The sequence below is a fragment of the Schistocerca cancellata genome, chromosome 2 (assembly GCF_023864275.1).
Source record: "Schistocerca cancellata isolate TAMUIC-IGC-003103 chromosome 2, iqSchCanc2.1, whole genome shotgun sequence".
NCBI lineage: Eukaryota > Metazoa > Arthropoda > Insecta > Orthoptera > Acrididae > Schistocerca > Schistocerca cancellata.
Window position 1 is genome coordinate 740,598,381 of NC_064627.1, and position 26,557 is coordinate 740,624,937.

At 39.8% G+C, this 26,557-nt stretch overlaps 1 protein-coding gene across 4 annotated transcripts in view; it reads right to left on the bottom strand.

The window, feature by feature from the left end:
- Positions 1 to 26,557, bottom strand: part of LOC126162537 (transmembrane protein 94) — a 501,552-nt gene that overhangs the window by 65,876 nt on the left and 409,119 nt on the right. For all 4 annotated transcript variants that reach the window (XM_049919114.1, XM_049919113.1, XM_049919112.1 and 1 more), the window contains 2 exons: positions 18,411 to 18,585; positions 5,208 to 5,328 (listed from right to left, as the gene is read on the bottom strand). In XM_049919114.1, coding sequence (XP_049775071.1) covers positions 5,208 to 5,328; positions 18,411 to 18,585 — 296 coding nt within the window. The remainder of the gene's footprint in view (positions 1 to 5,207; positions 5,329 to 18,410; positions 18,586 to 26,557) is intronic.

The window sequence follows — 26,557 nt, forward strand, 5'->3', positions numbered from 1 at the left end:
CAACCGCTGTTGATGGTCGTACTGGGAGGGAACCAATCCTCCAGCAGTATCCGTTCCTGATACCAGTACACAGTCACCATTTGTTCCTGTGTGAAAAGTCCCAGCCATGACTTCTTTGGACAAGGGCTCCCAGTATGTCTTCACAGCACAGACTTGACCTGAATGGACACTGAAACAACATTTGTAGGTCACACAGTTGTTGCTCCCATGTGGCCTTGGTAGTTAGCAAGTCATCTAAACAGTAAAAATAGTTGAAGATACCTTCAATGAGTTGTTCTAAGTTACCTCTGAAATATCACAGGAGTGCTACATAACAGGAGCACTAACATCTACATCTACATCTACATCTACATCCATAAACCGCAAGCCACCTGACGGTGTGTGGCGGAGGGTACCCTGAGTACCTCTATCGCTTCTCCCTTCTATTCCAGTCTCGTATTGTTCGTGGAAAGAAGGATTGTCGGTATGCTTCTGTGTGGGCTCTAATTTCTCTGATTTTATTCTCATGGTCTCTTCGGGAGATATATGTGGGAGGGAGCAATATACTGCTTGACTCTTCGGTGAAGGTATGTTCTCGAAACTTTAACAAGAGCCCGTACCGAGCTACTGAGCGTCTCTCCTGCAGAGTCTTCCACTGGAGTTTATCTATCATCTCCGTAATGTTTTCGCGATTACTAAATGATCCTGTAACGAAGCGTGCTGCTCTCCGTTGGATCTTCTCTATCTCTTCTATCAACCCTAATGGTACAGATACCACACTGTTGAGCAGTATTCAAGCAGTGGGCGAACAACTGTACTGTAACCGACTTCCTTTGTTTTCAGATTACATTTCCTTAGGATTCTTCCAATGAATCTCAGTCTGGCATCTGCTTTACCGACGATCAACTTTATATGATCATTCCATTTTAAATCACTCCTAATGCGTACTCCCAGATAATTTATGGAATTAACTGCTTCCAGTTGCTGACCTGCTATTTTGTAGCTAAATGATAAGGGAACTATCTTTCTATGTATTCGCAGCACATTACACTTGTCTACATTGAGATTCCAAGACCCCAAATGGCAGCCTGTTATGACAATACGTGTCAAACTGTTTATTAATCACTAAAAATGTTTTCGTCTGATCATCTATACGCAACTGAGAGTAGGTGTCAGTGAGATCTATCTTTGAAAAATAATGCTCCCCACCAATTTTGCCAACTATTCCTCAGCCTTAGAATTGGATACAGATTGACATTTGCCTAAGCATTAATGGTAGACTTAAAATAACGACAGTTCTAAGTAATCGATTCAGCTTCTTAACTGCCAATGGGCATTAATGACAGGCTAGATGATACTGGAGATATCGCTTCCATAGTTTTCAGTCTATCTAGTTCTGTTTTAAATTGATTGCGCATAGCAAAAGACGCTACATGTGCTCCGCAAAAAGTAGGTATTGCTGACTACTTTAAGAATATATGGGCTTGAAACCGATTGCGCACATAATATATCAAGTTCTGTGAACGCTATTGTAGATGAAACAAGTTTCACTTGGGCTTGAATTTGGAAATCAAAAAGCACAAAAGTGTCGAAGCCACGAATGTTAGTTGGCACCAAGGAGTTGACTACTAACAGGGTCAGTTGCCGGGCTACTTTTTTACACTTGGGTGATGATCTGACCCTGCGATGGGAATGACTGGCCACTGTATGTCACCACCCTGTGCTGAGGGTAATGCAGCTGTGGGAAGCCAATGTGCCCGTATGTGTCTACATTAATCAGACAAAGAGCCATGCCTGTGTCCAACTGGAAATCCACCATGGCTCCATTAATTTCCAGCTGCAAAAGAAGTCTCTGCATCCCATCTGTAGCTGCTATGGACGTCAACAAGATAGCGTGCATAATGCTGATGGCTATTGTTGTTGTCTCACACTGGCCCAGGAAGACAACTGCAGATGCTGCGATTTTGGGCAGTCAGAACACTTGACGTCATAGAGAGGGAAGTGATGTCTTTGACCTCACAGGCGACGATCTGGACACAATTTAATGGCATGAACTTTTATGGGACCCTTTGACAATGCTGGGAAGGAAACTGTTGTATGAGCCTCCACTTGCTTTGAGGCACACTGAAGGCAAACAAAGTGCTTCCATATTTGCATATCTTACCAACAATTAAGGTGGTGGATCACTAACTACTTCCGTAACTACTGAATCCTATGTTGGTGAAGAACCAAATGAACAGGTGCTTTGTGAATTGGATGATGACATCAACAGGAAGTTATCAGTTGATTGTAGAGCACAACAGTGACCAATACCATTAACAATGTTCACACTGATGCAGTTACTTTGTGAGCTTTGTCAAGTTTAAGCATATCTGCAAAAAAGGTTAGATGAGGCTAACGCCTTTGCACAACTTTTTATTTAAGGGGAAAGAGATCACAGATTAATGAGTCCACATACAATGTTTACAGGAAAAATCACACCTGCACGCTAAGCTGTGCAAAATAGTAGTCCATGTTGCTACTACAGAGGCCGAGCGGAGACATCTCTGCATGAAGTCAGGATAGCAGTTAGGTGCCTGTGAAGCATCTCTGCTGCTAGTAAAACATTGTCAAAGTTCAGTTATTTATTAACCATGTTTACAATCATCTTGTTCCACACCAGACTTGTAGCCGATGCCTCATTCAGCTGTGTGTTGGATTTCCGCTGACTGCTGCTCAGTCAGCTCATTGTCTGCAGGCCCAGGCAAAGAATGAGTGACCTTGTGCCAAAGCATACTGCTAGCATGCCTATGGTCCAGCACGAATGGTCTTGAACTAGCTGCTGGAGCATGCTCATTCTGCTCCGAATTCTATGTTGACCTTGATGACCCATCTGCGATATGGTGTTTTCAGAAGTCGTGTTATCAATCGATCTCCTTCCTTGTGGCCAGGTAGGTTTCAGCACCCAGGGGTGCTTAAATGTTGAGCAGAAACATGGATCACACGAGGCCCTGCTGCAGATTTCCGCGCTGAAGTTCAGTGCTGTCAGCACTCCACGATGTGGTGTTGTCAGAAGACAGTCAGCTTCTCCATAAGCAATGGTAGACAGTGAACGGTATGAAGTTCATCAGGCAAAGACTGTCATTTCAAGTACATTTTCGGCTGGTTCGTAGACTGTTCTGGAGTATCTAGGACATAGACTTGCTATAGTATCATAATCATGGAATCGAGTGCTAGTACTGTGAACAGTGTCAATCCCAATTATCAACTCCTTGAGAGCTGGAGAGCTCAAGCATTTAAAGGGAGCTGTGATGCTCAATCTGTAATGAACCTAAGTGTCCTTATTCTGCTATATTTGCTTAATGAGCTCGTAACTGCTGATACTGGTTCTTATGAAATAGGTACAGTTTCTTTCGACATCTCTTATGAGCTACAAAATATGCATGTCACATTTCTGTTAGTTTTCTGTCTTGTACTATTTTCTGCTGAGCTCATCCTCTCTCTCTCTCTCTGTAGGGTGTTGTAAAGTGCCGAGGCCTTGCCCACTTGCAACATACTGCTTATTTCCTCGTCCTATCTCTGCCCCTGGCATGACTGCACCTTGTTTGTTGCAAGATGAATGAGTTTTAAGCAAATTTTCTAATTTTCAACCCTTACTATTCTATGCCGTAATAATACATTTGCTTACACTGCTCAAAAAATTGGTTACATTCAAGCTTAGTTGCAACTACATGAGTTTGGTGACTGTAGTACTCCATCAGCAAACCACAAACATCAGAAAAGCTCAACTACTGGAGTCCAAGAGTGGATTTAGTTTCTGCACCACTTCCTAGAGTTTATTACAAGAAGGCAGTAAGAATATAAACTGGTGTTCTGGGTCGGTTACTTGTCTTGCAGTGAAGAATAAAATTATATAAATAGTCGTCCCAACTCTCGTTTGCCTCATCAAAGCAAGCGAATGGTGGAGGGGGAGGCGAGGAAACTGCAGCTACAGACTATTCTTGATTGTGCAGCAGTTGTAACAGCAATTTCTGCTGTTGCTGATGGAGGTCCCACTGCTGTTTGTGCTGCTACTGCTGCTGGAAGTCCCACTGTTTATTGAACTGCTGTTGCAGCTGTTGTTGTCGTTGTTGTTGCTGCTGATGCTACTACTGCAGAATGTGAGTGACCGTGATTGCTTTGGTGGATCATGTATTGTGCTGTGAGATGACCTAATGTTGTCAGGGCGTAATGACCTCCAAATCTTTGAATGCGGTACATTCACCAATCACTGTTATTGTGACACTGTATTCCTTCCCCATGTGTATCTTTTCAGGGCTGCATTTGGTTCTGACTTCCTTTTTCGTGGTCAACAATCCAGGACTGCAACGAACAGTGCGGGTTGAGGAGCTTTTGGAGCAAGAGGATAATGGAGTGGCTTGCCCATTTCCCTGACTTAAATCCTATCAAGCACACATGGGATGTGTTGGAGAAGCATTGCAGCATGTTCACTTGCACCAACAGCCATCTAGCAGTTATAAACTGCACTGGTACAGAAATGGAATGATCTACCACAAGAACTCCTTACCATAAACCTACTGACCAGCATATGAGCACATTTCAGAGCAAGTACTGCCATCCATGGTGATCAAACATCCTATTAAGAACCATGTCTTGCCTTTTTTAATGTCCAAGGTACCATCATTAACTGCAGTGACTACAGCATAATTATTGTCTTTAAATAAAAGTGTCATTTCTGTTTGTCACATTGAATATTTCTTTCAGTTGCCTTTTGTACTAAACTGTAGCAGTTCTTTCTCTGTATGGTCCAAATTTCTTTGAGCTAAATTACTTGGCAGTGACACACTGTGCAAAATTTACTTTTGTCCTTAACTTTTGGACACCAGTGAACATTATGAGCCACTGCCTTTACTATAATTCCTCAGATTTCTTTTATCTCTTACCTTCCAGATATGTATCATAGTAGTATGTATCATATGAGCAGTATTATGTCTCATACTGTCTGAAATTTCATCTGCTTAACTTCACAGCAAACTCATTAACTTGGTCAATTGGCGATCTTTCAGATCCACAAAGCTTAATAATCCCATATGCAAAATTTCTCAATCATATGTTTCATACCAATCCCCCACATCTTCGTGCCATGAACATGAGTTAATTGAGAAAAGTAACAGTAGCATGAAAACATCTCTCTTTAACATAAATTTTCAGTAACAAAATACGTTCTGTTGATATCCGCAAATACTGACCTGTAGAGAATATTGGAGGCAGCATGAAGATAATGGCCAGAACCTGCACTACTGATATACTGGCCACACAACACATCCAAAACTGGACACTGTTGGTTACTGAATGCATAAAGTGACGAGCCTAGAACACATACACATCATATGATTAATTTAATTAATTTATACTTACAGAGGCTGCATTGCCTACACAGATGATATTCTAATATATAGCAGCTGCCAACACAAAGGCAAAATTAGAAAAACACAAGGCAATTGTGCACAGATAATAAATTAAGTACCACATCACATGAAACAGTTTAAGAAGTTGCTAAAAGAACGTTAACAGAAGCAAGAAACCCCACAATTGGAGTAAAAGGTTGACCAGTGAAGAGAAAAGGGTATAGATACATTAGTATAAACAAAACAGCATCAATTGGCCAAAGAAACTTTCAACTACCTCGAGATGTAATAAGAATATGCCACAACACGAATTCTGATTGTTATTTTGGGCAAAGAATGAAGTGTGTGGACTCACACAGTGAGAAATATAAAAACAGCACAGACCCTTCAGCCAGTGTGACACGCATACCCTTGCACTTTCCAGGTCTGTGTGGAACTACATCAACTGGTGATACTATGTCTGCAATAAGTAGATCAAACAATATAAGAGATAAATGTGTACAGAAATGGCTCAAAAAGGCAAATACGACAGTGTGCGCAATAGAAACATCAAAGAAGGAAGTACAATAGAAGAAAATGCGCAACAGTGCAAAAAAAAATTGTGAGGACTCTCCTGTATATAAGAGCAAAGGTGCAATACACTCCATGATGGGGCATGGGTCATTTCCCTCATTACTAAAGATATTCAATCTTTTGTGACACAAAATTGTTGAGACTGACAGCTGTACCCTACCACTTGTGCTTCACAGGTATTCAAAATTCATCGTGTTTTGTACTTCAATATTTTAGTAAGTTAATAGATTCTGTATTTTAATATGTTCTAGTTTCTATTTTTTCAATGTCATTTTCATAAAAATTGATTTTTTTCCCAGTTTTCATGCAGAGTGAACGAGTGTCACAGTAAACTGAAGTTCATCCATTACACATCATGAACTAGTGACTATTATGACTGCCACACTAACCTAAAATCCTGAGAATATGAACACTGAACTAGTGACTATTATGACTGCCACGCTAACCTAAAATCCTGAGAATATGAACATCAGGATGTCATGCTTAAAACAATAGCAAACATCTGACTACTTTACAAATGAGTTAATGTGATAAGGTCATTTTTAAAGAATCAATTTGTAATGGAGCACGAGAAACTTTATTTAAGAACTTAAATTGTATCACAAACTACAATATGCACATTTTTCACTTTTCAACGCGTTCAGCATGAATATTTAAACATCTGTCAAGTTGTGGCACCAGCTTTTGGATCCCAGCATCAAAGAACTCTGCTGCCTGATTGTTAAACCAGTTAGTAACAGTTTCTTTCAACAGTCATCATTTTCCAAGAGCTTTCAACCACAAAATTCCTTCAATTTTGTAAACAGATGGAAATCTGGTGGTGCTAAGTCAGGGCTGTAAGGTAGGAAATGCAGTAATTCCCAATGAAACTTCTCCACTTGCGTCTTTGTTCTTGCTGAAACATGAGGCCGAGCATTGTTGTGAAACAGAACAATGCCGGTAAAGAGCAGTCCCTGTCAGCAATTTTGAATAGCACACCTAAATTTTAATGTTATTTATTGTCATTCCTCTTGACAAAAAGTCTGACAGAAGAATGCCTTTCTGGCCCCAAAACACCATGGCAAATTTTCCATGTTGAAGGTTCTTGTTTGAGTTTTCGTAGCTTTTTGAGGAGTCTGAATGATGCCACTCACTGGATTGATGTTTATTCTCTGGAGTGTAGTGTGCAATCCACATTTCATCACTGGTCACAATGTAACTCAAGAACTCACCACCATCCTTATGATAGCACTCCATAAAGTACAAAAAATGTGCTATTTGCTTTGTTTTGCTTTCTTCTGACAACATTTTTAGCACCCAGCTTGTACATATTTTTTGTAGCGAAGTTTGTCACTAACAATGTGATAAACTATTGTTTTTGAAACTTGTGGAAATTTCTGATGCAGCTCATAAATAGTGAAGCCCCTCACTTGGCAAAATGCCTCATCAGCTTTCTGTGTCAATTCTTCATTCATGACAGTAGGCCATCCATATCATTCTTCATCATCAACATTAGTCCTTCCTTCATTGAAGTGCCTACACCATTTCTGCACAGTTTCCATCATTCATTACACTTGCACCATAAACTTCAACAAGCCTCCGGTGAATTTCAGCAGGGCAAACCTGTTTAGCATTTAACAACTGAAAAACCAGGCACACTTCACAGTTGGTGGGATCACTGATTGGCATGGCAACAAACGAAGCAGTATAACCATTCAACCATCACTGGCAGATACGTGAAACTTAATGACGGCATAGTGAGAGATTGGCCAAGAGTGGCCATGCATGAACAGATGTCATGTGACAGGATGCTTGTACAATGCCCTATTAGTTCTTACTTTAAAAAAGATGCTCGTGTTTGACATTAAGCATTTAAGCTAGTAAAAATTACGAAAATATTTGAAATTATGCTTGTTTGTTAGAAATGCTCTAAATATGAAACACTGGACGACTGTAATCTGGGTAATTTGTACTCCATTTCAAGCAAAGGCTAGTTTGTAACACATCTCAATTTTCATGACATCACATCTCCTTAACTATTTGTCATTTATAACAATGTAATTTTCCAGGTACATTCAGATACATGAACAGATGTTGTCTGCAAACTGTGTTGTGAGTAGAGTTGGTAGAAATGAAGTAATAAATTAAAAGTTTCATCAAAAGAAAATAAATAAACAAAAAATAAAAAAAGTTTTGTACCGATTTGAAATTACATGTAAAATTTGTTGGAAGTCACTAAAAGCTCTCATTCTCAAATACTGGGTGAATAAAGTTGAAGTATTTATGCACCATCAGATACATCGCCTCACTGCTTAAGTTTTACACTTTTAACGTAAGGTTATACATCTTAATGACTAGATTATGATAGAGTTTTTAATTTTTAAATTCATTCAGTAATTATGTGAAATAACAAAAGTCAGTTTTTTGTGCCTCTGGAAGCTATTAGATATACAACCTGCTCCTAGAATCAGGTGCTGGGATAGTCACTTAGTATAAAGGTAACTCCCACCTCCAACCCCATCCCACAATGAAAAATGTTTGAAGTAAAGTGAATGTTTGGGTGTTCATTAGCTCTGTTGACAAAATGCAGTACTGCTGAAACTATGATATTTATTTATCAGTGAAACAATGTGGACTTCATTTTACACCTCATTGACAACAAAAAGTCATCTTTAATCTTTAAAAGTACCCTTTGTTTTGAAAATGTTTTTTGTATCTTCTATCAAAAATGTTGAAAAATATGAATTACAATTGACACCGGTGAATGTGTAGAAAAGACATTTCAGAGCCCATCATCTGGTAGTGTTCCAATAGGCAAAATGTTACGTACCATTACAGGAGTCTGTTTGATGCTAAAACAGTCTCAGTAAAACAAGAGACAAGAATCTGCAGTAGAACCAGGCAGAATATCAAACTACGAACTGCAATCCAAGAAAGAGACTACATGAAACTACATATCATAACACTTGAGATGAACCAAGACAACACCCAACTCCACCACCTTCTGAAAGCAACAAAGAGATGAGCCTTAATGAGGCCAGAAAGGATTTCTGGAGACCCCGACGGCCATTCCTCTCTCAATCATTGCAGATACGGAAGAATAAGCTGCCATGGCAACACAGCCCTTGTGCTCCCTGGCTATACCTCAGCTCAGTCTGGAACCAATGAGAAAAACAAGTTTTGCTCCTAACTTCCAGTTGTGTAATATAGTGTTGTGTAGTGGTGAAGGACTAATAAAGGAAAGTATTTCTTCTCTTTCTCTCCTCCCTCCCTCTTTTGCCCCCCCCCCCCTCCCCCCTTCTTCCACATCTATTTTACTTTCCTCCATAAAATAGCACAAAGTCGAAATATACTGCCACATTTTAAATTTCATATTATGTGTTACGCACACGATTCTAAATGCAACATAAGGGCTGTTTTCGAACATAAATAATGGACCGTGGTAAGGAGATGCTACTGATCACAAATAAGTTGTGGATGGTGAAGCTGAGTGCTGACACTATAAAGATTGTGGTACTGCTACTTCTGTAAGATTCAGTAGCTGCTAAGTATTGACCTAAATTATTTCAAATGCTTTTGCTATTGACAACACTTCAGGAAAAGTAAGACAGGTGAATTTGGAGGTCTGCAGAAGATATCATCCACCTATTGCAAACCTGACAATTGTACTGCAAATTTATTTCTTTATTTATTTAGCATATGACTAACAACAAATCACAGAAGGAAACAGTTCTTCTTTAACTATATACATATAAAACACATAGGGGAAAAACACTATTGTAAGTTAATTAAATTTAAAATGTGTGAAAGACTGCTACTCACCATATAAAGAAGATGTTCAGTCACAGACAGGAACAAGAGAAAGACTGTGGATTGTTGTCCCTGTCTGCGACTCAACAACTTCTTTATATGGTGAATATCAATCTATCCTTTCATAATACTGTCATTATTCCAGCCTCAATTTTCCATTATTTAATTCAATTTACAAAGCACAGAAGGTCACAGATATACTGTATATCCAATTTCTGAAGATACACAACTGATGTATTTTGCCAAATTGAACTACTCTGGAGCATAGGGAAGGATTGCTTTGGGCACATATGCATGCTGAACAGTTTGTTGTTCTGCACCATAATCAAAGCTGGGCAATGTCGTTAATCCTTATTTACACATTGAGTCAGCACATATTTCACTACTTGTCCTCATTCTGTTGAGTGCAGCTGAGTGCGATGTTCTTCAAAATCTGGTCGAGATGCAGGGCATCATCATCTTTTATGGGGTACCATTATTCTGTCATGCTTCTGTCCCTGCCTGTTGTTGCTCTACTGCCACCAGAGATTTTGGACCTCTTAGAGGTGGATGACAGGAGCAAAGAGTCTTTTTATTCAATGCAGGAATACCTCATGCACACAGAGGTAAGAATCACTAGTTATTTTTGTAAACTCCTGCTTGAGAGCAGATTCTCACTGCAAAATGGGGGAACTATGTGGCTGAGAATAGACACCAGAAAGATGGAGTGTTTCTGGTTGTTCCTATGATGATGTGTGTAGTCTGGTTGAGCTGCTTATCCAAGAGCCTGGTGTATGGGCTGTTGATCCAGACAGCAGTGCAATATTCTGTCACGAGGTACACCAGTCCAGGGAGCAGATGTTCTTAGCATTAGAGCTGATGATCCCCAAGCCAAGCCACAAAGTTTCTGCAAGATGATCTTTCTGTTATTGTGAAAGATATGAGTCTAAAAGTGTTTGCATCACATCTATGAACACAAAAATGGGGATAACAACAAGCAAAGTAGAAAGCCAGTTGTAGCATCCAAATTATTGTCTATGTTTAAATGATGTACTTATTGAAGGTTCAAATATGTATTACACCAACTGAAGAGAGGTGAAAGCCCAAAACATGTATTGGCATCAATTAAAATATATAAAAAAAGTGGTTGGTTACTGTATTTCTTAAAATAATATAATCCATAGCAATAGAACTTGGCAATCACTACAATGGATAAATTAATATTACACATAGCCAGTTTCTGGTTGTCCAATGTAGTCCACATGAAATGTCCTTAACACTTTGTTGTCACTTTCCTAGCTTTCTCACCCGGGCTTTATTAATACTAATGATGTAACCTCCTTGAGTCAGGCGTCCTGATGTGGAGTAGTGCAGTGTACCAGTGAGAACGCTGAATGATGTTCAGTGTTACGGCAGGACAGAAGATGTAAAGAGATCTGTGAAAACTCTTATTAGTCTGCTTACTAACGTCAAACTGAACAGAGGAGCAATGTTTCATCTTACTAACTGTTGTAATATTGTACACTGGGTTAAAATGCAAGCACTTGTTAAAATAAGAAGTAAACTGTCTTACTTTACAGGAAGATGAACCACTTGGAAAATTCTCAGATCCTAGTACAGAGACAACTACAGCATTGACGAAGTTGAAACAAGCCGCACCAATGCGGTCCACAAAGACTATTACAGGTAAACCAGTTCGGAGTTTCAAGATAAGGTATTATTTATTTACTCAAAAACCAACTGTCAACTTACTAGCCCATCATCAGATAACAACTCATGATGGCATAAAAAGCAAAACACCAGTTTGTGGGTAGGTAAAGATTAGCTGCAGAGTATCACGAAAGTTTCCTTTTTATATTAAGGAATTTTTCTTTTGTAAACTTGATTTTTTTAACTTTTCCAAAGACAAGAAAAGACAGAACAGTTGTATGGGAAAGTATTGGTCTTACAGAGAATGAGTGTATGGAAGGTTATTGTTCTTACACATCCATCCAAAGATAATTCTGCAGTCTGTTTTTCTGTATCACTGATGTGGAATGGCAGTTCTGTTTTAGGCACTTATTCATGCACACATACCTACATCTAAAGGCGATGCTCCAGGCGAACAGTTGAGGCTGTTGGACAGGCCTCACTGACAGTCGGAATTGTTCTGCATTTCTCCATTCAAAATTCAGGTCTCATGAAAGCCTATATTCTATAACTAAAAGTGTTTTACACCTAAATTTTCATATGTAGGATTTAAGGATCAGGTATGGATACATTGTTCTATCTTCACAAAATGTATGCATGTTGTAGGTTGAATCTACTGGCTTAATTTCTATATTGTGTACTATGATTTTCTACTACGAGAGATAAGGTATTTATTTTATGAGATTAATAAATTCATATGCATACCATCGTTTCTGAAGAAGTGAAATTTGTTAACATCGAGTATAGATTTAAGTGTCAGGAAGTCGTTTCTGAAAGTATTTGTATGGAGTGTAGCCATGTATGGAAGTGAAACGTGGACGATAAATAGTTTAGACAAGAAGAGAATAGAAGCTTTCAAAATGTGGTGCTACAGAAGAATGCTGAAGATTAGATGGATAGATCACATAACTAATGAGGAGGTATTGAATAGAATTGGAGAGAAGAGAAATTTGTGGCACAACTTGACTGGGCGAAGGGATTGGTTGATAGGGCATATTCTGAGGCATCAAGGCATTACCAATTTGGTATTGGAGGGCAGCGTGGAGGGTACAAATTGTAGAGGGAGATCAAGAGATGAATACACTAAGCAGATTCAGAAGGATGTAGGTTGCAGTAGGTACTAGGAGATGAAGAAGCTTGCACAGGATAGAGTAGCATGGAGAGCTGCATCAAACCAGTCTCTGGACTGAAGACCACAACAACAGCAACATGTATAGCATGTAAGGGCACCTAATAGACTATCATTTATTTTTTCTTCTTTTCTACTCTTGTATTCACTGCCTCCTCAGAAGCACACAGTCCTCTCAAAAGTTGATATACTGCTAGTGATCCAGGCAGTGTTTGGCTTTGGTGCTGTAGTAGTTGCATATAGTATCCATATTCCAACAAGCATGTTCTGCTAGGCCAATCTGTATCATGAACTTATATGCTGTCACACTCACACTGAACTTCATCCACGCAAACTGTGTAACGAGCACTTATGACAGATTTTGTTGACAGGACCAGATCACATGTTGCATTGTATAGGTAATTAAATTGTTCAAAGATAAAAACATTGGCATTAACAGTATATAACAGACCAGCTTTTATACGAGGCAGCATATGAGATATTGATAAATGAATTGTAACGTGTAATTTGATAACGTCATATGTGCCACACAGCGACAGTACCTGTTTGCACAAGGGGAGAATTGGTTTAATGCATAGACTAGGGTGTCCATTTCATTTTCATTGAAGAAGGGGACATTTAAAATAAATTAGAGAAAAACCTGGGACAATGAAGAAAAAAACGGGACATAAATATTGTATTGACTAAGTTTAATACACATACAAGTTTACCTTTACAACGTGCACTCAGATGATCCCAAATAACTTTTTACAATTATTCTGCCACACTATCACCGTACTTTTCACTTTTATGTACTTTATCAAGAAGTGCATTTTCGTTTGAAATTGTATTATAAAAGTCAGTACACAATACACTATTAAACTGTTTTTTGACAATGAGCAAGGCCCTCACCATTTCAACTTTGTGTTTTTTTCATTCGACCACAAAGAGTTCACTAACGAATACACACGTTCCACAGCAGCATTTGACCTAGGAATTGCCAGACAAAACTGTAGTAACACTGTTCACGTTTACGCCGCACTTCACTTAGTGTAGACCAGACTGTGTCCTAGGCATGCCCCGATGTTAACTAACTGGGCACGGCCCATGCTGCTGGAGTTGTTGTTGTTATGCTGGCAGAGGTCGCGTCCGAATTCTCGCGTGCCCTCTGGTGGACGGGACTCTACCTGCGGCAACAACCGTCCGTGACGCGCCGTGCCAAAGTGCGCCTCCCGCGATCTTTCTGGTGGCTACTGCAAGAACTCCACCAAATGAATCATGTTTTTCATGCTAATGTTTTTACTTTTGAAATAAGCAAATACTTCACACCACGTTGCACTAACACTTTCTTTGTCTCCTCCTTCACTTTTTATGAAGTTCTGTGCACATGAAAATTCATCGAACAGTTTGATTTCATCAACAGGAAAATTTGGTACACTACTTTTAACAAAAACACAACAGTCCTGAATATCCTTCCACTGTAGCTGCTCCTTGCTTTAAAAAGTGTGAGAAATGGTAAACACCAATCTTTAATATACTCAATGCAAGAGTCATAGAAGATGTCTGCATAAATATGAAATTGTTCTACAGTAATTTCACCCTCTCCTTCGATTCTCATGTACAAAGGATGTGAGAAATGTTTCAGATTTTCTACATTGTAATTTGCCCAATAATTTGTTTATTTCATGATAAACTTCCGCTATTGTAATTTCTTGTTTCTTGATACATTTAATTGTTGTGGAGAAAGGTTTTAGCTGGCTAACAAGAGAATGTAGAAGAACAATAGACACAAGGTTATCAAAGAATTGTTTAAGGATAACAGAACACTTATCAAGGGAAATGAAATATGATTTCAAAGCAGGAAATATCTCTACAATTCTTTCCAATGCTGGTAGCAGAGATAGCCACCTTGTCTTGCTGTGCCAAAGTATAGTTTTGTATTCAGTTTCAGTAAACTTACAGAATGAGTCCAGAGATTCAACCCTTACTGTATATATGTGGAAATACTGGTAGATTTTGTTTATAATTAATTGGCAGTGGATAGGTAGGCAATCTGAGCCAGTTTGTAAGAAATTGTGCACCACATGTGCTGGACAGCCAACACCTACTCTTTTATTCACTGTGTTCTGTTGCAGTTTATAGAACAAATAGTTTTTTCCTTTCCTCTGTTTACCACCAAAATTGGTGTTAGTGTTGTCTGCTGAAACTGCAATCACCTTTCCCTCAAGATCATATTTCTTTAAAACCTCCAGCACATAATTCTGAAGTAAATCTGAAGTTTCTCTAGCTAAATTAACCAATTCGAGCACTTTCACCGTGATGCCATTTTCAGGGTGAAAATACCTGATAAGGAGAGGAACCAACTTCAAATCCAGATGATTCGATGTATCAATCATTACAGAAATGAATCGAGCACTTTTCCTTTTCAGTTCATTTAAAACGTCCTGAGCTGCATACGGTGCAATAACATTTGAAATGATTGCATTAAATTTTGTGTGTCCACATGTAAGTTTAGGATGGAAAAGTTTTTTTAACAAATGCTGTAGTACAGTCCATTGACTTAAAGCTATGGTTATGCATTGCACTGTGGTATGCAAACGTAGCTTCTTGTGCTGCCAACTGCCTATCCATTTCTGTTACTAATTTTAAGTTTACATAGTAGTCATTCACGCATTTATTTGCTCTTTTCGTTTGATCACTCATGCAATGTTTCTTCGTCATAATGTGATTCACAATGTCAGACCTTCCACCATGACCAATAGCAAATTTTGATCTGCACAACGTACATTTTACAGTTTCTCCACTACCAGTGATAAAAGGAAACTCGCTTTATATATTGCTGTTAAAATTACACTTTCGTTTTGGCATAATGAAACAGTGATTGCACAGTGCAAAACATTAACAGTGTGGTGACGAAAGCCAGAGAGCAAGTATCAGTGGTGTAGAGTATCTCTGGACCGAAAGGACGGATTCAGTGGATCGATTTAGAAGAGAAGAATCTTCGGTGTTATTCATTACTTATAGTGCGTTTAAAATTACTTGCGGTTTTTGACAGTTCGGTACATGTTTGGGGTATGCTGAAAGTCATCACACGCTTCCTAGCGTGAGTAATTGTGCAGTTACTAGCAAGTCAAACAACCAGTAGCGTAAAATACTCTAGCCAAGCGGAATCATAAAAAAACGGGACATTTCAGCGTCCCCAAAAAAACTTTCGGGACAGCGGGACATTTTGGTAAAAAACGGGACTGTCCCGGGAAAAACGGGACGAATGGACACCCTAGCATAGACTGAAGTTGTGGCTATGCCCAGGGAAAAAGTGAATTGTAGTGAGCAGGAGGGGTCAGCAGAGTGAAATAAAAGAGGCAAGTGGATAACCTATGTAGGAGGTGGGAGTTACAATGCAACACAAGTTTTCCCTCGGCAATGACACTAACAATGGTCAACGTCCATTTCCTGTCTTCTCATAGTCACAACTACAAAACCTGTCAAAGTTGTTGCAGTTTCAATAATGCATAATTTTGACAAAATACATAAATTCACTCAAAACCATCATGCTAAGAAATATTGTGAATTGTCCAACAAAAGGTACCAATTACATTTTATAATGTAAATGTATATTTAAAAAGAAAGATGATGAGACTTACCAAACAAAAGCACTGGCAGGTCGATAGACACACAAACAAACACAAACATACACACAAAATTCTAGCTTTCGCAACCAACGGTTGCCTCGTCAGGAAAGAGGGAAGGAGAAGGAAAGACAAAAGGATATGGGTTTTAAGGGAGAGGGTAAGGAGTCATTCCAATCCCGCGGTGTAAAACCTGTCCCATGCACTCTCCCACCACCACCTATTCCAGTCCTGTAACCCGGAAGGTGTACACGATCAAAGGCAGAGCCACGTGTGAAAGCACCCACGTGATTTACCAACTGACCTGCCTACACTGTGAAGCGTTCTATGTGGGAATGACCAGCAACAAACTGTCCATTCGCATGAATGGAAACAGGCAGACAGTGTTTGTTGGTAATGAGGATCACCCTGTGGCTAAACATGCCTTGGTGCACAGCCAGCACATCTTGGCACAGTGTTACACTGTCCGGGTTATCTGGATACTTCCCACTAACACCAACCTGTCAGAACTCTGGAGATGGGAACTTGCCCTTCAGCATATCCTCTCTTCTCGCTATCCGCCAGGCCTCAATCTCCGCTAATTTCTAATTTCAATCTGCCGCCGCTCATACCTCACCTGTCTTTCAACATCATCTTTGCCTCTGTACTTCCGTCCCGACTGACATCTCTGCCCAAACTCTTTGCCTTTACAAATGTCTGCTTGTGTCTGTGTATGTGTGGGTGGATATGTGTGTGTGTGCGAGTGTATACCTGTCCTTTTTTCCCCCTAAGGTAAGTCTTTCCGCTCCCGGGATTGGAATGACTCCTTACCCTCTCCCTTAAAACCCATATCCTTTTGTCTTTCCTTCTCCTTCCCTCTTTCCTGACGAGGCAACCGTTGGTTGTGAAAGCTAGAATTTTGTGTGTATGTTTGTGTTTGTTTGTGTGTCTATCGACCTGCCAGTGCTTTTGTTTGGTAAGTCTCATCATCTTTCTTTTTAAATATATTTTTCCCACGTGGAATGTTTCCCTCTATTATATTTATAATGTAAATGTATAGATAAAAAATCTACTCACCAAATGGCAATAGGGGAAAACACACACAAAAGGATTTACAAGCTTTCGGACTCAGTGGCTCCTTCTTCTGGCAGAAGAAGATAAGAGTTATGCCATACAAATTTCTTGAGCTGATCAAAGAAGTAGTTTGACAGTTTGAAAGGCAGCAGAAAATAACAATGCTCAATATGAAAATTAAGAATTAAGTCAGTAAAATAAATTCCAACACACACACACACACACACACACACACACGGACACACACACACACGGACACAGACATATCAATATCTGATTTTATTATCCTACTTACCAAAAATTTAGATATAAAATGTTTTTAGTTATAAAATAAATGTTTCTATAAAACGGCAATGAACAAACAATGATGTCATTCAAAAGTGGTGCAAGCTATGAAATTTCTGTCACTAACACCATGTAAAGCACAAAAACCTAGATCAAATACATACACCAAAGCCATGTCTATGAGTAGTATAATTACAAAGCATGTTTTTATTGTCATAAGCATTTCTCAAACATTGATGCCTTCCATCTGTTTTTATAGTCTTAATGACACCTAATATGGGCACAATGATCTGTGAGGCATCAGAATGACTGGTGTAATCTTTCTCCACTATTTCATAATTTCAAATGTATAATCATTTAAGTCTATGGTGTAACTAACCTGTCAAACAAAATATATTTGGGTTACAGTATAAATCAACAATGGTCAATAATGTTGAAATGCAGTTGGGTAGATGACTCTAAAACAAACAACATCACACCTCCCCACGAAAGGCAAAGGTCCCAAGTTCGAGTCTCGGTCCAGCACACAGTTTTAATCTGCCAGGAAGTTTCTTAACATGACACCAAGTTTCTTGAACAGCTGTGGTGTATTATACCACTTACAAGTATTATAATGTACTTAGGAAATAGAAGATAAATATGAAAGAGAGTGCCATGTGCAGACACTTGTACAATTGAGTTCTTGACTACATCATGATGTTCAGGTTTTCAGATTTGGTAGTAGTTTGAGACACTGTTTTTGGGTAACATGTAGGCACATCTTTGCAAAATTTAGAAAATTTCATGAGCTACAAATATATGCTCGTAGAACATCAGCATTTTGCTGGACCTTAAATTCTGCAAGTTTATCTTGAAAACTGCCATGGTTTTATGAAGAATTTTCATTCGTGTAGACTACGGCTGCAACACTGATAAATCTTACCTTACCAGTATCCTTACCTCCAATATTAAGTGAAAGATGGAGACTGGATCCTCCCTATGGAAGGTAATTGAGCAAGCAATTGAATTGAGCATGCGATTTAATTCCACAGGAGAAACTCCTTGAGCTGCTTTTGTAGGTATAAATGCAGGTATTTTCTGGCAGACCTGAGGGTACAGTGGCTCCACAGCGAAACTAGAAAAGAAAATATCAATTCAGCATATAAACAGCGAAAGTAAACTGAGATAAAGATATATTATATAGTTTTACATTGTAATTGGATTATTTGGGGTAATACAATTTGCTGTTTTGGAATTGGAATATTTGAAGTCAACTATCTTTCATGATACTATTTCTTTTTAATTTATTGTAGACTACATTTCATATTTTTATTGGTGTCCACCAGGAAATGTACATTTACTGATTGACATTACAGAAAAATGATACCCTGAAGGAATGGTTATACCTCAGAGAGGTTTCTTTCACACATTATACACAGCAAATTATCATTAACCCAGGGCTATCCTTCTATATACAGATTGTCCTGAAATTACAGTTTCTCTAGCCTATCTTATACAGCCTCCAGTAGTCTTTTGTAAATGTAATTATAGATGTCTCAGAGACAACTACACGAGGTAATGGACCATTCCACATCCACCTGTTACTGGTCATGAGATGTCACTGATAGCGAAGTTCAGGCCAGGCACCATGTCATCATGTTCCACACATACTCAAACGAGGAAACGTTTGATGTAAATAAACATCTGAGATAGCATATGACAGCGTAAGATGTGTGTATAAGGTCACTGTCTTGCTGACGAGAATCTCTCTCTTGCATATGTATGACAACAATATACTAAACGATGTTCCTGATTTGTCTTGCCCTGTTCAGTGTTGATGAAGACTGGCACCTCCAGCTGTAGTCCAGTTGGCAGCTAACATTTTTTTCTGATGGTCTTAGCTGACACTCTGGGTACAACACTGGTGCTAATTCATGCTGCAATCTCCATGCAACCAGTAATGGTTCCTTATCTGATGAAGCAGTCCAGGCATGAATTTGCACATCATTGCCATCTGGAACCATACTCACTACTGGAAGCATACTCACTTCCTTGCAAACTGCTAACCATTCAGCTGTTGCCCAACATCCTATGTGTTGGCAAATCTTAATAAAGTTGAACTAGTCTCCTTCAAGTCTACAATATAGTCTAACTGAAATTCAGTTAACTGCACAAACTGTTTTCGCTGATACCATACAGGCACACCTGCAATATCTATTAACATAGTGTGCCACTTTAAGCAAGAGATCATTCTTTCAGTTAGTCAAATACAGTTGTTATGTGCTTACGATTTCCATGCACAATGTGTGGTTCCTTCTCCATAAATACAACACATGATTCTGATACCGCTTTCATTTCCCTCATTTATTGTTCCATGGAAATATGGTGTTTCTATTGTACAGTGGGGGGCCATTACTGAATGGATGTAATATTATAAAAAAATAATTTTTTATATTTCAACTGATGTTCGCCAGTGCCTTCTGCCTGGTGGCTAGTTTCAGCTCGTAAGTCACGTTGCATTATACTGGACAGAACAACTTCGAAACTCACGTGTTGAACCATCAGCAGCTAAACTCATGTGTTGCTGACGAGGTAACGCTACTGAACCATACGTCTACAATTTGGCTGTCCAATAGGGATGTTTGGAGGTGGTCATGTGGAAATGGAGCCGTGGCCAGCTTCTGGGAGCAGACACACCCTCTGTTCTCTTCTGTTGGCAGCTTCAAACCTGGGTAGATGCTCTCCTCTCCTGCTCTCTTCGGCAACAGCCCATTCAGTTTCGACGGCTTCTCTAGGCCTGCCTTCAACTACTTTTTACTGAAACAAACTATCATGTCTATCAAAAAATGTTTAACTTCATCACCTCAACGGGTGCCTACTGCTTTCCATTCCTCACCAACCCTGACACATTAACATCTGGTGCCAGCAGTGGGATCGCTGACCGTTAGGCCCGTCTTATCAACCTAACTGAAGTTCAGCAAGCCATATCCAATGAAGCTGCCAGTAGCACTTCGCACTTGACACGCCAAGTGTGACGTGCAATAACAAGAGCCCACATTCATGGTTCGTCACACAGCCTTCCGCCGTTTCAGCGTTCTCTCCTAAGAGCTGCCGCAGTGAATGCCAGGCCACTTGTGTGGCCAGGCGCCTAGCCGCGCCACACAGCCAGCTGCTGCCCCTGCCGTTCCGAGACAGTCTGGTGGTACACCACGCCGTGGGTAGCCGTCTTCCATGCTGCTCTGATGCAGCACAGTGGCATGTTCCGGCCGCATGCCGCCATCCAGGAAACGCGCATGTTCCAGCTGAGGCACGTTGCACAGCCATCGACACTGCCGACCATCATCATCTTCGTTGTTGTTTCCTGCCGCTATCGTCCAACGGGATGCAGTCATCGATGACCCACCACTGCTGCAACTACAGCTTCTGTAAGTTCACTGATCAATTTTTTCTTCGCCACCACCTCCGCCTTGCTGCCATCTATGCTGACAGCTTGTCGAGTGTAGGCCCCCTTTTTTTTGTGCTCTGTCGAGTGTAGGTTTTGAGTGCTCTAACTGTAAAGTTTTCGGCGAGCACCAGGTGTTTTAATATTGTAACCATGCCTCAAACCCATGGCAAAGGGAACCCCCCCCCCCCCCCCCACGGAAATACCAGACCCAGTAGCTGCCCTTCAAGTATAAGTCGATAAGTTAATGGTGAGAAAGATAGAATTGACGGAAGAATGCCAAAAATTAGCTCAAACACAGTCTGCCAAACTAAGTGCATCAGTAACACACCATGCTGCACTGCAAATGATGGCTGCAACCACCATTAAGTCGCACAGTACCCCAGCCATCCATTGTAACTTTGGCTAACAGTTTCCCTGCAGTCAATTTCAATCTGACGTTTACGGGGAAACCTAACAAACAAATAAATTCCTTTCTACAAAATGTCTGAGATGAAGGCCACACTTGCACTTGGCCAAAAAATTTCCTATTAAATGACTCCGCCTTAAATTGTCAGGTGACGCCGGTAAATATATCGAATCAGTTCACACCCTTAGCAACACCACCTCTTTTGCCACGTTAGAGGCTGGGTTAAGAGAGGTAATTGGATGGGCGTGATGCCAGCTATTAAAGGGACAAATTGTCCACCCTCCACCAGAAGCAAGGGGAGGATGTAGAGACATTTTCTGACTGAATCCGTACAGTGGCTTGCCGCACTTACATGCTGGGTTCGAATTCTGCCCATAACGAGGTGTTAATTAAGCAGGCGGAAGCATGCTCAAATGATGTATTTATGCGTGGAATCGACCCGTATGTTGGAGGAGAGGTAAAAATAGCATCACCCGCCTCATTACATGATGCCACATGACTCGCGATGATGCGAGAGGAGGTAGAGTATTTTACTGCCAGTCTGGTGCACCCAAATGAACAATAGCATCTAAGTTTTAAATACAAGCAGACATGCCAACGCTGCCGAAAGGCAGGTCATACTGCCGCGCACCTTATTGTTCTCGGTGTGGGACCATAGGGCATAAGAGTAGAAAGTACACGCAGAATTCAGGAAACGGGGGCCCCTCGCACAATCAGCAGAGGGAACAAGTCACCAACAATTCACCATGACCCCAAAATCGCCCAGGAAACGGTCGAGGGGGTAAGTCACACTGCCTGACAATGCCCCCTGCAAAATTCACACACTCAGTCTATCACGGTGTCGTAAATGAGACACCAAATATCCTCCTCAACAGCAAAGTTTGAGGAAAAGTTGTAAGAGTTCTTGTCAACACTGGAGCGCAAACCAGTGTACTATTCATAGGACATGCAGATAGACAATTGTTAAAACCGCCCTGTTACCACATTAGCGGTTTGAGTGAAGAAATAATCATACCTGCAGGGTGTTGCCAAAATAGGGAAAGTTAATATACATAGTGCAGCTACAAGGAAAGAAAAGCTTTCAGATATAGTATTGGTCTCTAAGGTTAGTAAGCTGCAAGAGAAGCTAAGCTTTCACATATAATGTTGATCTTTTTTGTGAGTTTTACACTTTAAGATACATCACACAAATGTGCCAATAAAATGTTTAATACTGTCATAAATCTCTGATCTGGTCTCGAAATTCTTCCAAATGGATTGTCATCAAAGAGCTGATTTCTAACAAGATTCAAACGCTCTGTGATTTAAGAAATTCATCGTACATTCTCGCACATAGTTCATCTTGCGTAAAAGGAAATTTACTTTGAAAATACCGCTTTTCAAACCACAAATCGCAATTTTTCCCGCAATCTGTTAGAAATAGATTTGTTCCATCAGTTGCTAGAGAGCGGCAGATAAGAGGCGTCACCGCACTTGCGCGACGACGTAGCAAGCCCGTATGTGTAAAACATTAAAAGATCTTACATTATGTCATAAAATAAACAAGACATCAGAGGATACTCCAAGAGTGTCGGAATTTCGTGAACCATACTGAAATGAATAATTCCGCTTAAGGTACACATTCATATGTCCAGATTACCGAAGAAGTAGGCCTCGACCTGATGCTCTTCAGTGTGGTTTTCAGGATGTTAAATTTTCTTGGAGTACTAGTACTGTATTTTCTCATGTTGAGTTCTTTATTATGGCATAATGGCATACATGCTAGAAATGTAAATGTGCATTTGAAATGCAACGAACGGTTGAAACTAACCAATAGTGTGGTAAACACTTTGTTTCAAACAAATTGGCTGCCTCAGCAGAAAAGATAGATAAAAGCCGAGTTTTTTTAGCAAAGCGATAAAAGTAACTTCATTATTCTGCAAGGCGATTAATGCTTGGCTGTCATAAACGTGGAAATAAAATAAAATCTGAAACTAAGAACACATTTTAGTCTTCTGTAATTACGAGAATGTATTTTAATTCACTTGATAGCTTCCAGCCATAGAAATCAATCTGACGTGAGAGCAGTAAACGAAGAGGAAACAAAAAAATTACTAAATGTAAACACGGATCACGTGGAGACTAACGATCCCCCCCTCCGTCCACCACTATAGCTCAGACTCCTATGCGCATCAGCCCTGGATCTACGATATTTCGAACAGAGGCAATAGTAGATGGTGGTGTGGTTTCTCGATCCAATTACGTTTATTTTGTCACTATCTGCTAGATAAAAGAAAACAGGCCTTTCTAATATTGCAGGAATTTTAACGCACACCAAATAAGTGAGACAGTTTTGGTAATAATGGTCATTTTTATAATACGACAGAATATAATTCATAAAGTACCAATATCAAATGCCTATCTGGCCTACTGCAAGCAGAGAGCTTTATGTTAGGTATAGTTTCACATTTCATTCATATACTCCAGTTTCTCAAGCATGATATCGAAAAGTAATAATACGAAATTTTTGGATAAACTTGGAATCGTCATATTCTTCCATTATTTGTGTGATGTCCCCGTTTCTTCTTCTCCTTTGTTCTAAAAAACAATCTTCGAATCACTAATTCTGTAACTATTCCTACCATTGTCAAAACTCACTCTCCTGTTAACTCTAATAACCCTGCCAGAATCACCCATTTAGTTATCCAGCGATTATTCACCAGTTAGACGTTATTAAATGTTCATAAAACGTGTTTTCTGCGCTACTCCCACAATGTACTTTAAGCGGCTGCTAGCTGGGGACTGTACAACTTGCCCTTTCTAGTTTAGCGATCTGACCAAAAATTTTCTGTCAAAACTTCATTTTCTTAGATACACCGAGAAGATAATATGTAATCTTTCTTACTTGTTATTCTGTTAGTCACTTATTTCCACTCTGGTAGTATGAATCTATGGACTTCGCTAGTAATTAAAACAACACTGATCATTCGCATACCCAAACTATCTCATTCGCATACCCAATCAATCACATAAACAGCAGTTGGTATTCACCTGTTCGGCTTTATTCCACTCAACTCGTATAGCCCCATCCCTTTTTGTCTGCAGGAAAGTTTACTTCTAGATGCGACGAGGATTCCCTGGCAGAGACATCCTGTACACTATGCACACATTCAAAAATCAATTTATGATTCATTCAGAAATCAACTGAGAATGTGTTCAAAAATTTTCAAAAACCAACACGGATGTGTTTCAAAATCATTTGAATAATGGATAGACCAATGTGCGCTAGATTCTAGGCGCTTTGTGACAAGGTTTTCTTCCTCAATAATATGAATTTGTGCCCCAAAATTTCCGCCCGGTTCAGATAGGCCTACCACAGTTTGCTGCTTACACACCCAACAGTGACATTTCTGTATCCAGAAGCTGGAGAAGGTACTACTCATATGCGATTGAACTGCGCATGAACTTGAGCCCACTCATAACTGCTTAAATGAATGTAATGTAAACAGTTGTGACATCACGCTCATCGGAGGTGACTCATTGTTACGAAGCATTACATAGTCTTCCTAAGGCCTTTTACACATTTTGAATTTTGCTGTTGGCAGACGCTTGTATGAACTCTGTGTTTTTTTCCCTCTATATGCTGCATTTCCCTTGCAATTTAAGTTTTATTCTCTCGTTCATGTTTTGTTGTTGCAGTATTATTCTCCAGTAGCGAAATACAGTAATATCCTTTGTTAGAGTATCGGTTCTTGTTGTTGTTGTTGTGGTCTTCAGTCCGGAGACTGGTTTGATGCAGCTCTCCATGCTACCCTATCCTGTGCAAGCCTCTTCATCTCCCAGTACTTACTGCAACCCACATCCTTCTGAATCTGCTTACTGTATTCATCTCTTGGTCTCCCTCTACAATTTTTACCCTCCACGCTGCCCTCCAATGCTACATTTGTGATCCCTTGATGCCTCAGAACATGTCCTACCAACCGATTCCTTCTTCTGGTCAAGTTGTGCCACAAACTTCTCTTCTCCCCAACCCTATTCAATACTTCCTCATTAGTTATGTGATCTACCCATCTAATCTTCAGTATTCTTCTGTAGCACCGCATTTCGAAAGCTTCTATTCTCTTCTCGTCCAAACTATTTATTGTCCATGTTTCACTTCCATACATGGCTACATTCCATACAAATACTTTCAGAAACAACTTCCTGACACTTAAATCTGTACTCGATGTTAACAAATTTCTCTTCGTCAGAAACGCTTTCCTTGCCATTGCCAGTCTACATTTTATATCCTCTCTACTTCGACCATCATCAGTTATTTTGCTCCCCAAATAGCAAAACTCCTTTACTACTTTAAGTGTCTCATTTCCTAATCTAATTCCCTCAGCATCACCCGACTTAATTTGACTACATTCCATTATCCTCGTTTTGCTTTTGTTGATGTTCATCTTATATCCTCCTTTCAAGACACTGTCCATTCCGTTCAATTGCTCTTCCAAGTCCTTTGCTGTCTCTGATAGAATTACAATGTCATCGGCGAACCTCAAAGTTTTTATTTCTTCTCCATGGATTTTGATACCTACTCCGAATTTTTCTCTTGTTTCCTTTACTGCTTGCTCAATATACAGATTGAATAACATCGGGGAGAGGCTACAACCCTGTCTCAATCCCTTCCCAACCACTGCTTCCCTTTCATGCCCCTCAACTCTTGTAACTGCCATCTGCTTTCTGTACAAATTGTAAATAGCCTTTCGCTCCCTGTATTTTACCCCTGCCACCTTTAGAATGTGAAAGAGAGTATTCCAGTCAACATTGTCAAAAGCTTTCTCTAAGTCTACAAATGCTAGAAATGTAGGTTTGCCTTTCCTTAATCTATTTTCTAAGATAAGTCGTAGGGTCAGTATTGCCTCACGTGTTCCAATATTTCTACGGAATCCAAACTGATCTTCCCCAAGGTCGGCTTCTGCTACTAGAGTGCACTGCTTGTAAAAGGGTTACCACCAATATATATGGCAAAAATATGACGAAAACAGATAGAAGATAGAAAAAGCGTTAAATTCTTGGTATTACAGCTTGGTAACACAGTCAACAGGCAGAAGCACACCACAGAACTGCTGAAGTGGCTAAACAGATCTCTATTTGCAATGTGAATGTGCTGTCAGACATAGGTGGTATTATTCGTACTTTCATTCCATAATGTAATATGGGGTTATTTTCTGGGGTAGCCCTCATCAGTCCAAGCTTGAGTTTTCCAGGTCCGAAAACATATAATAAGAATTA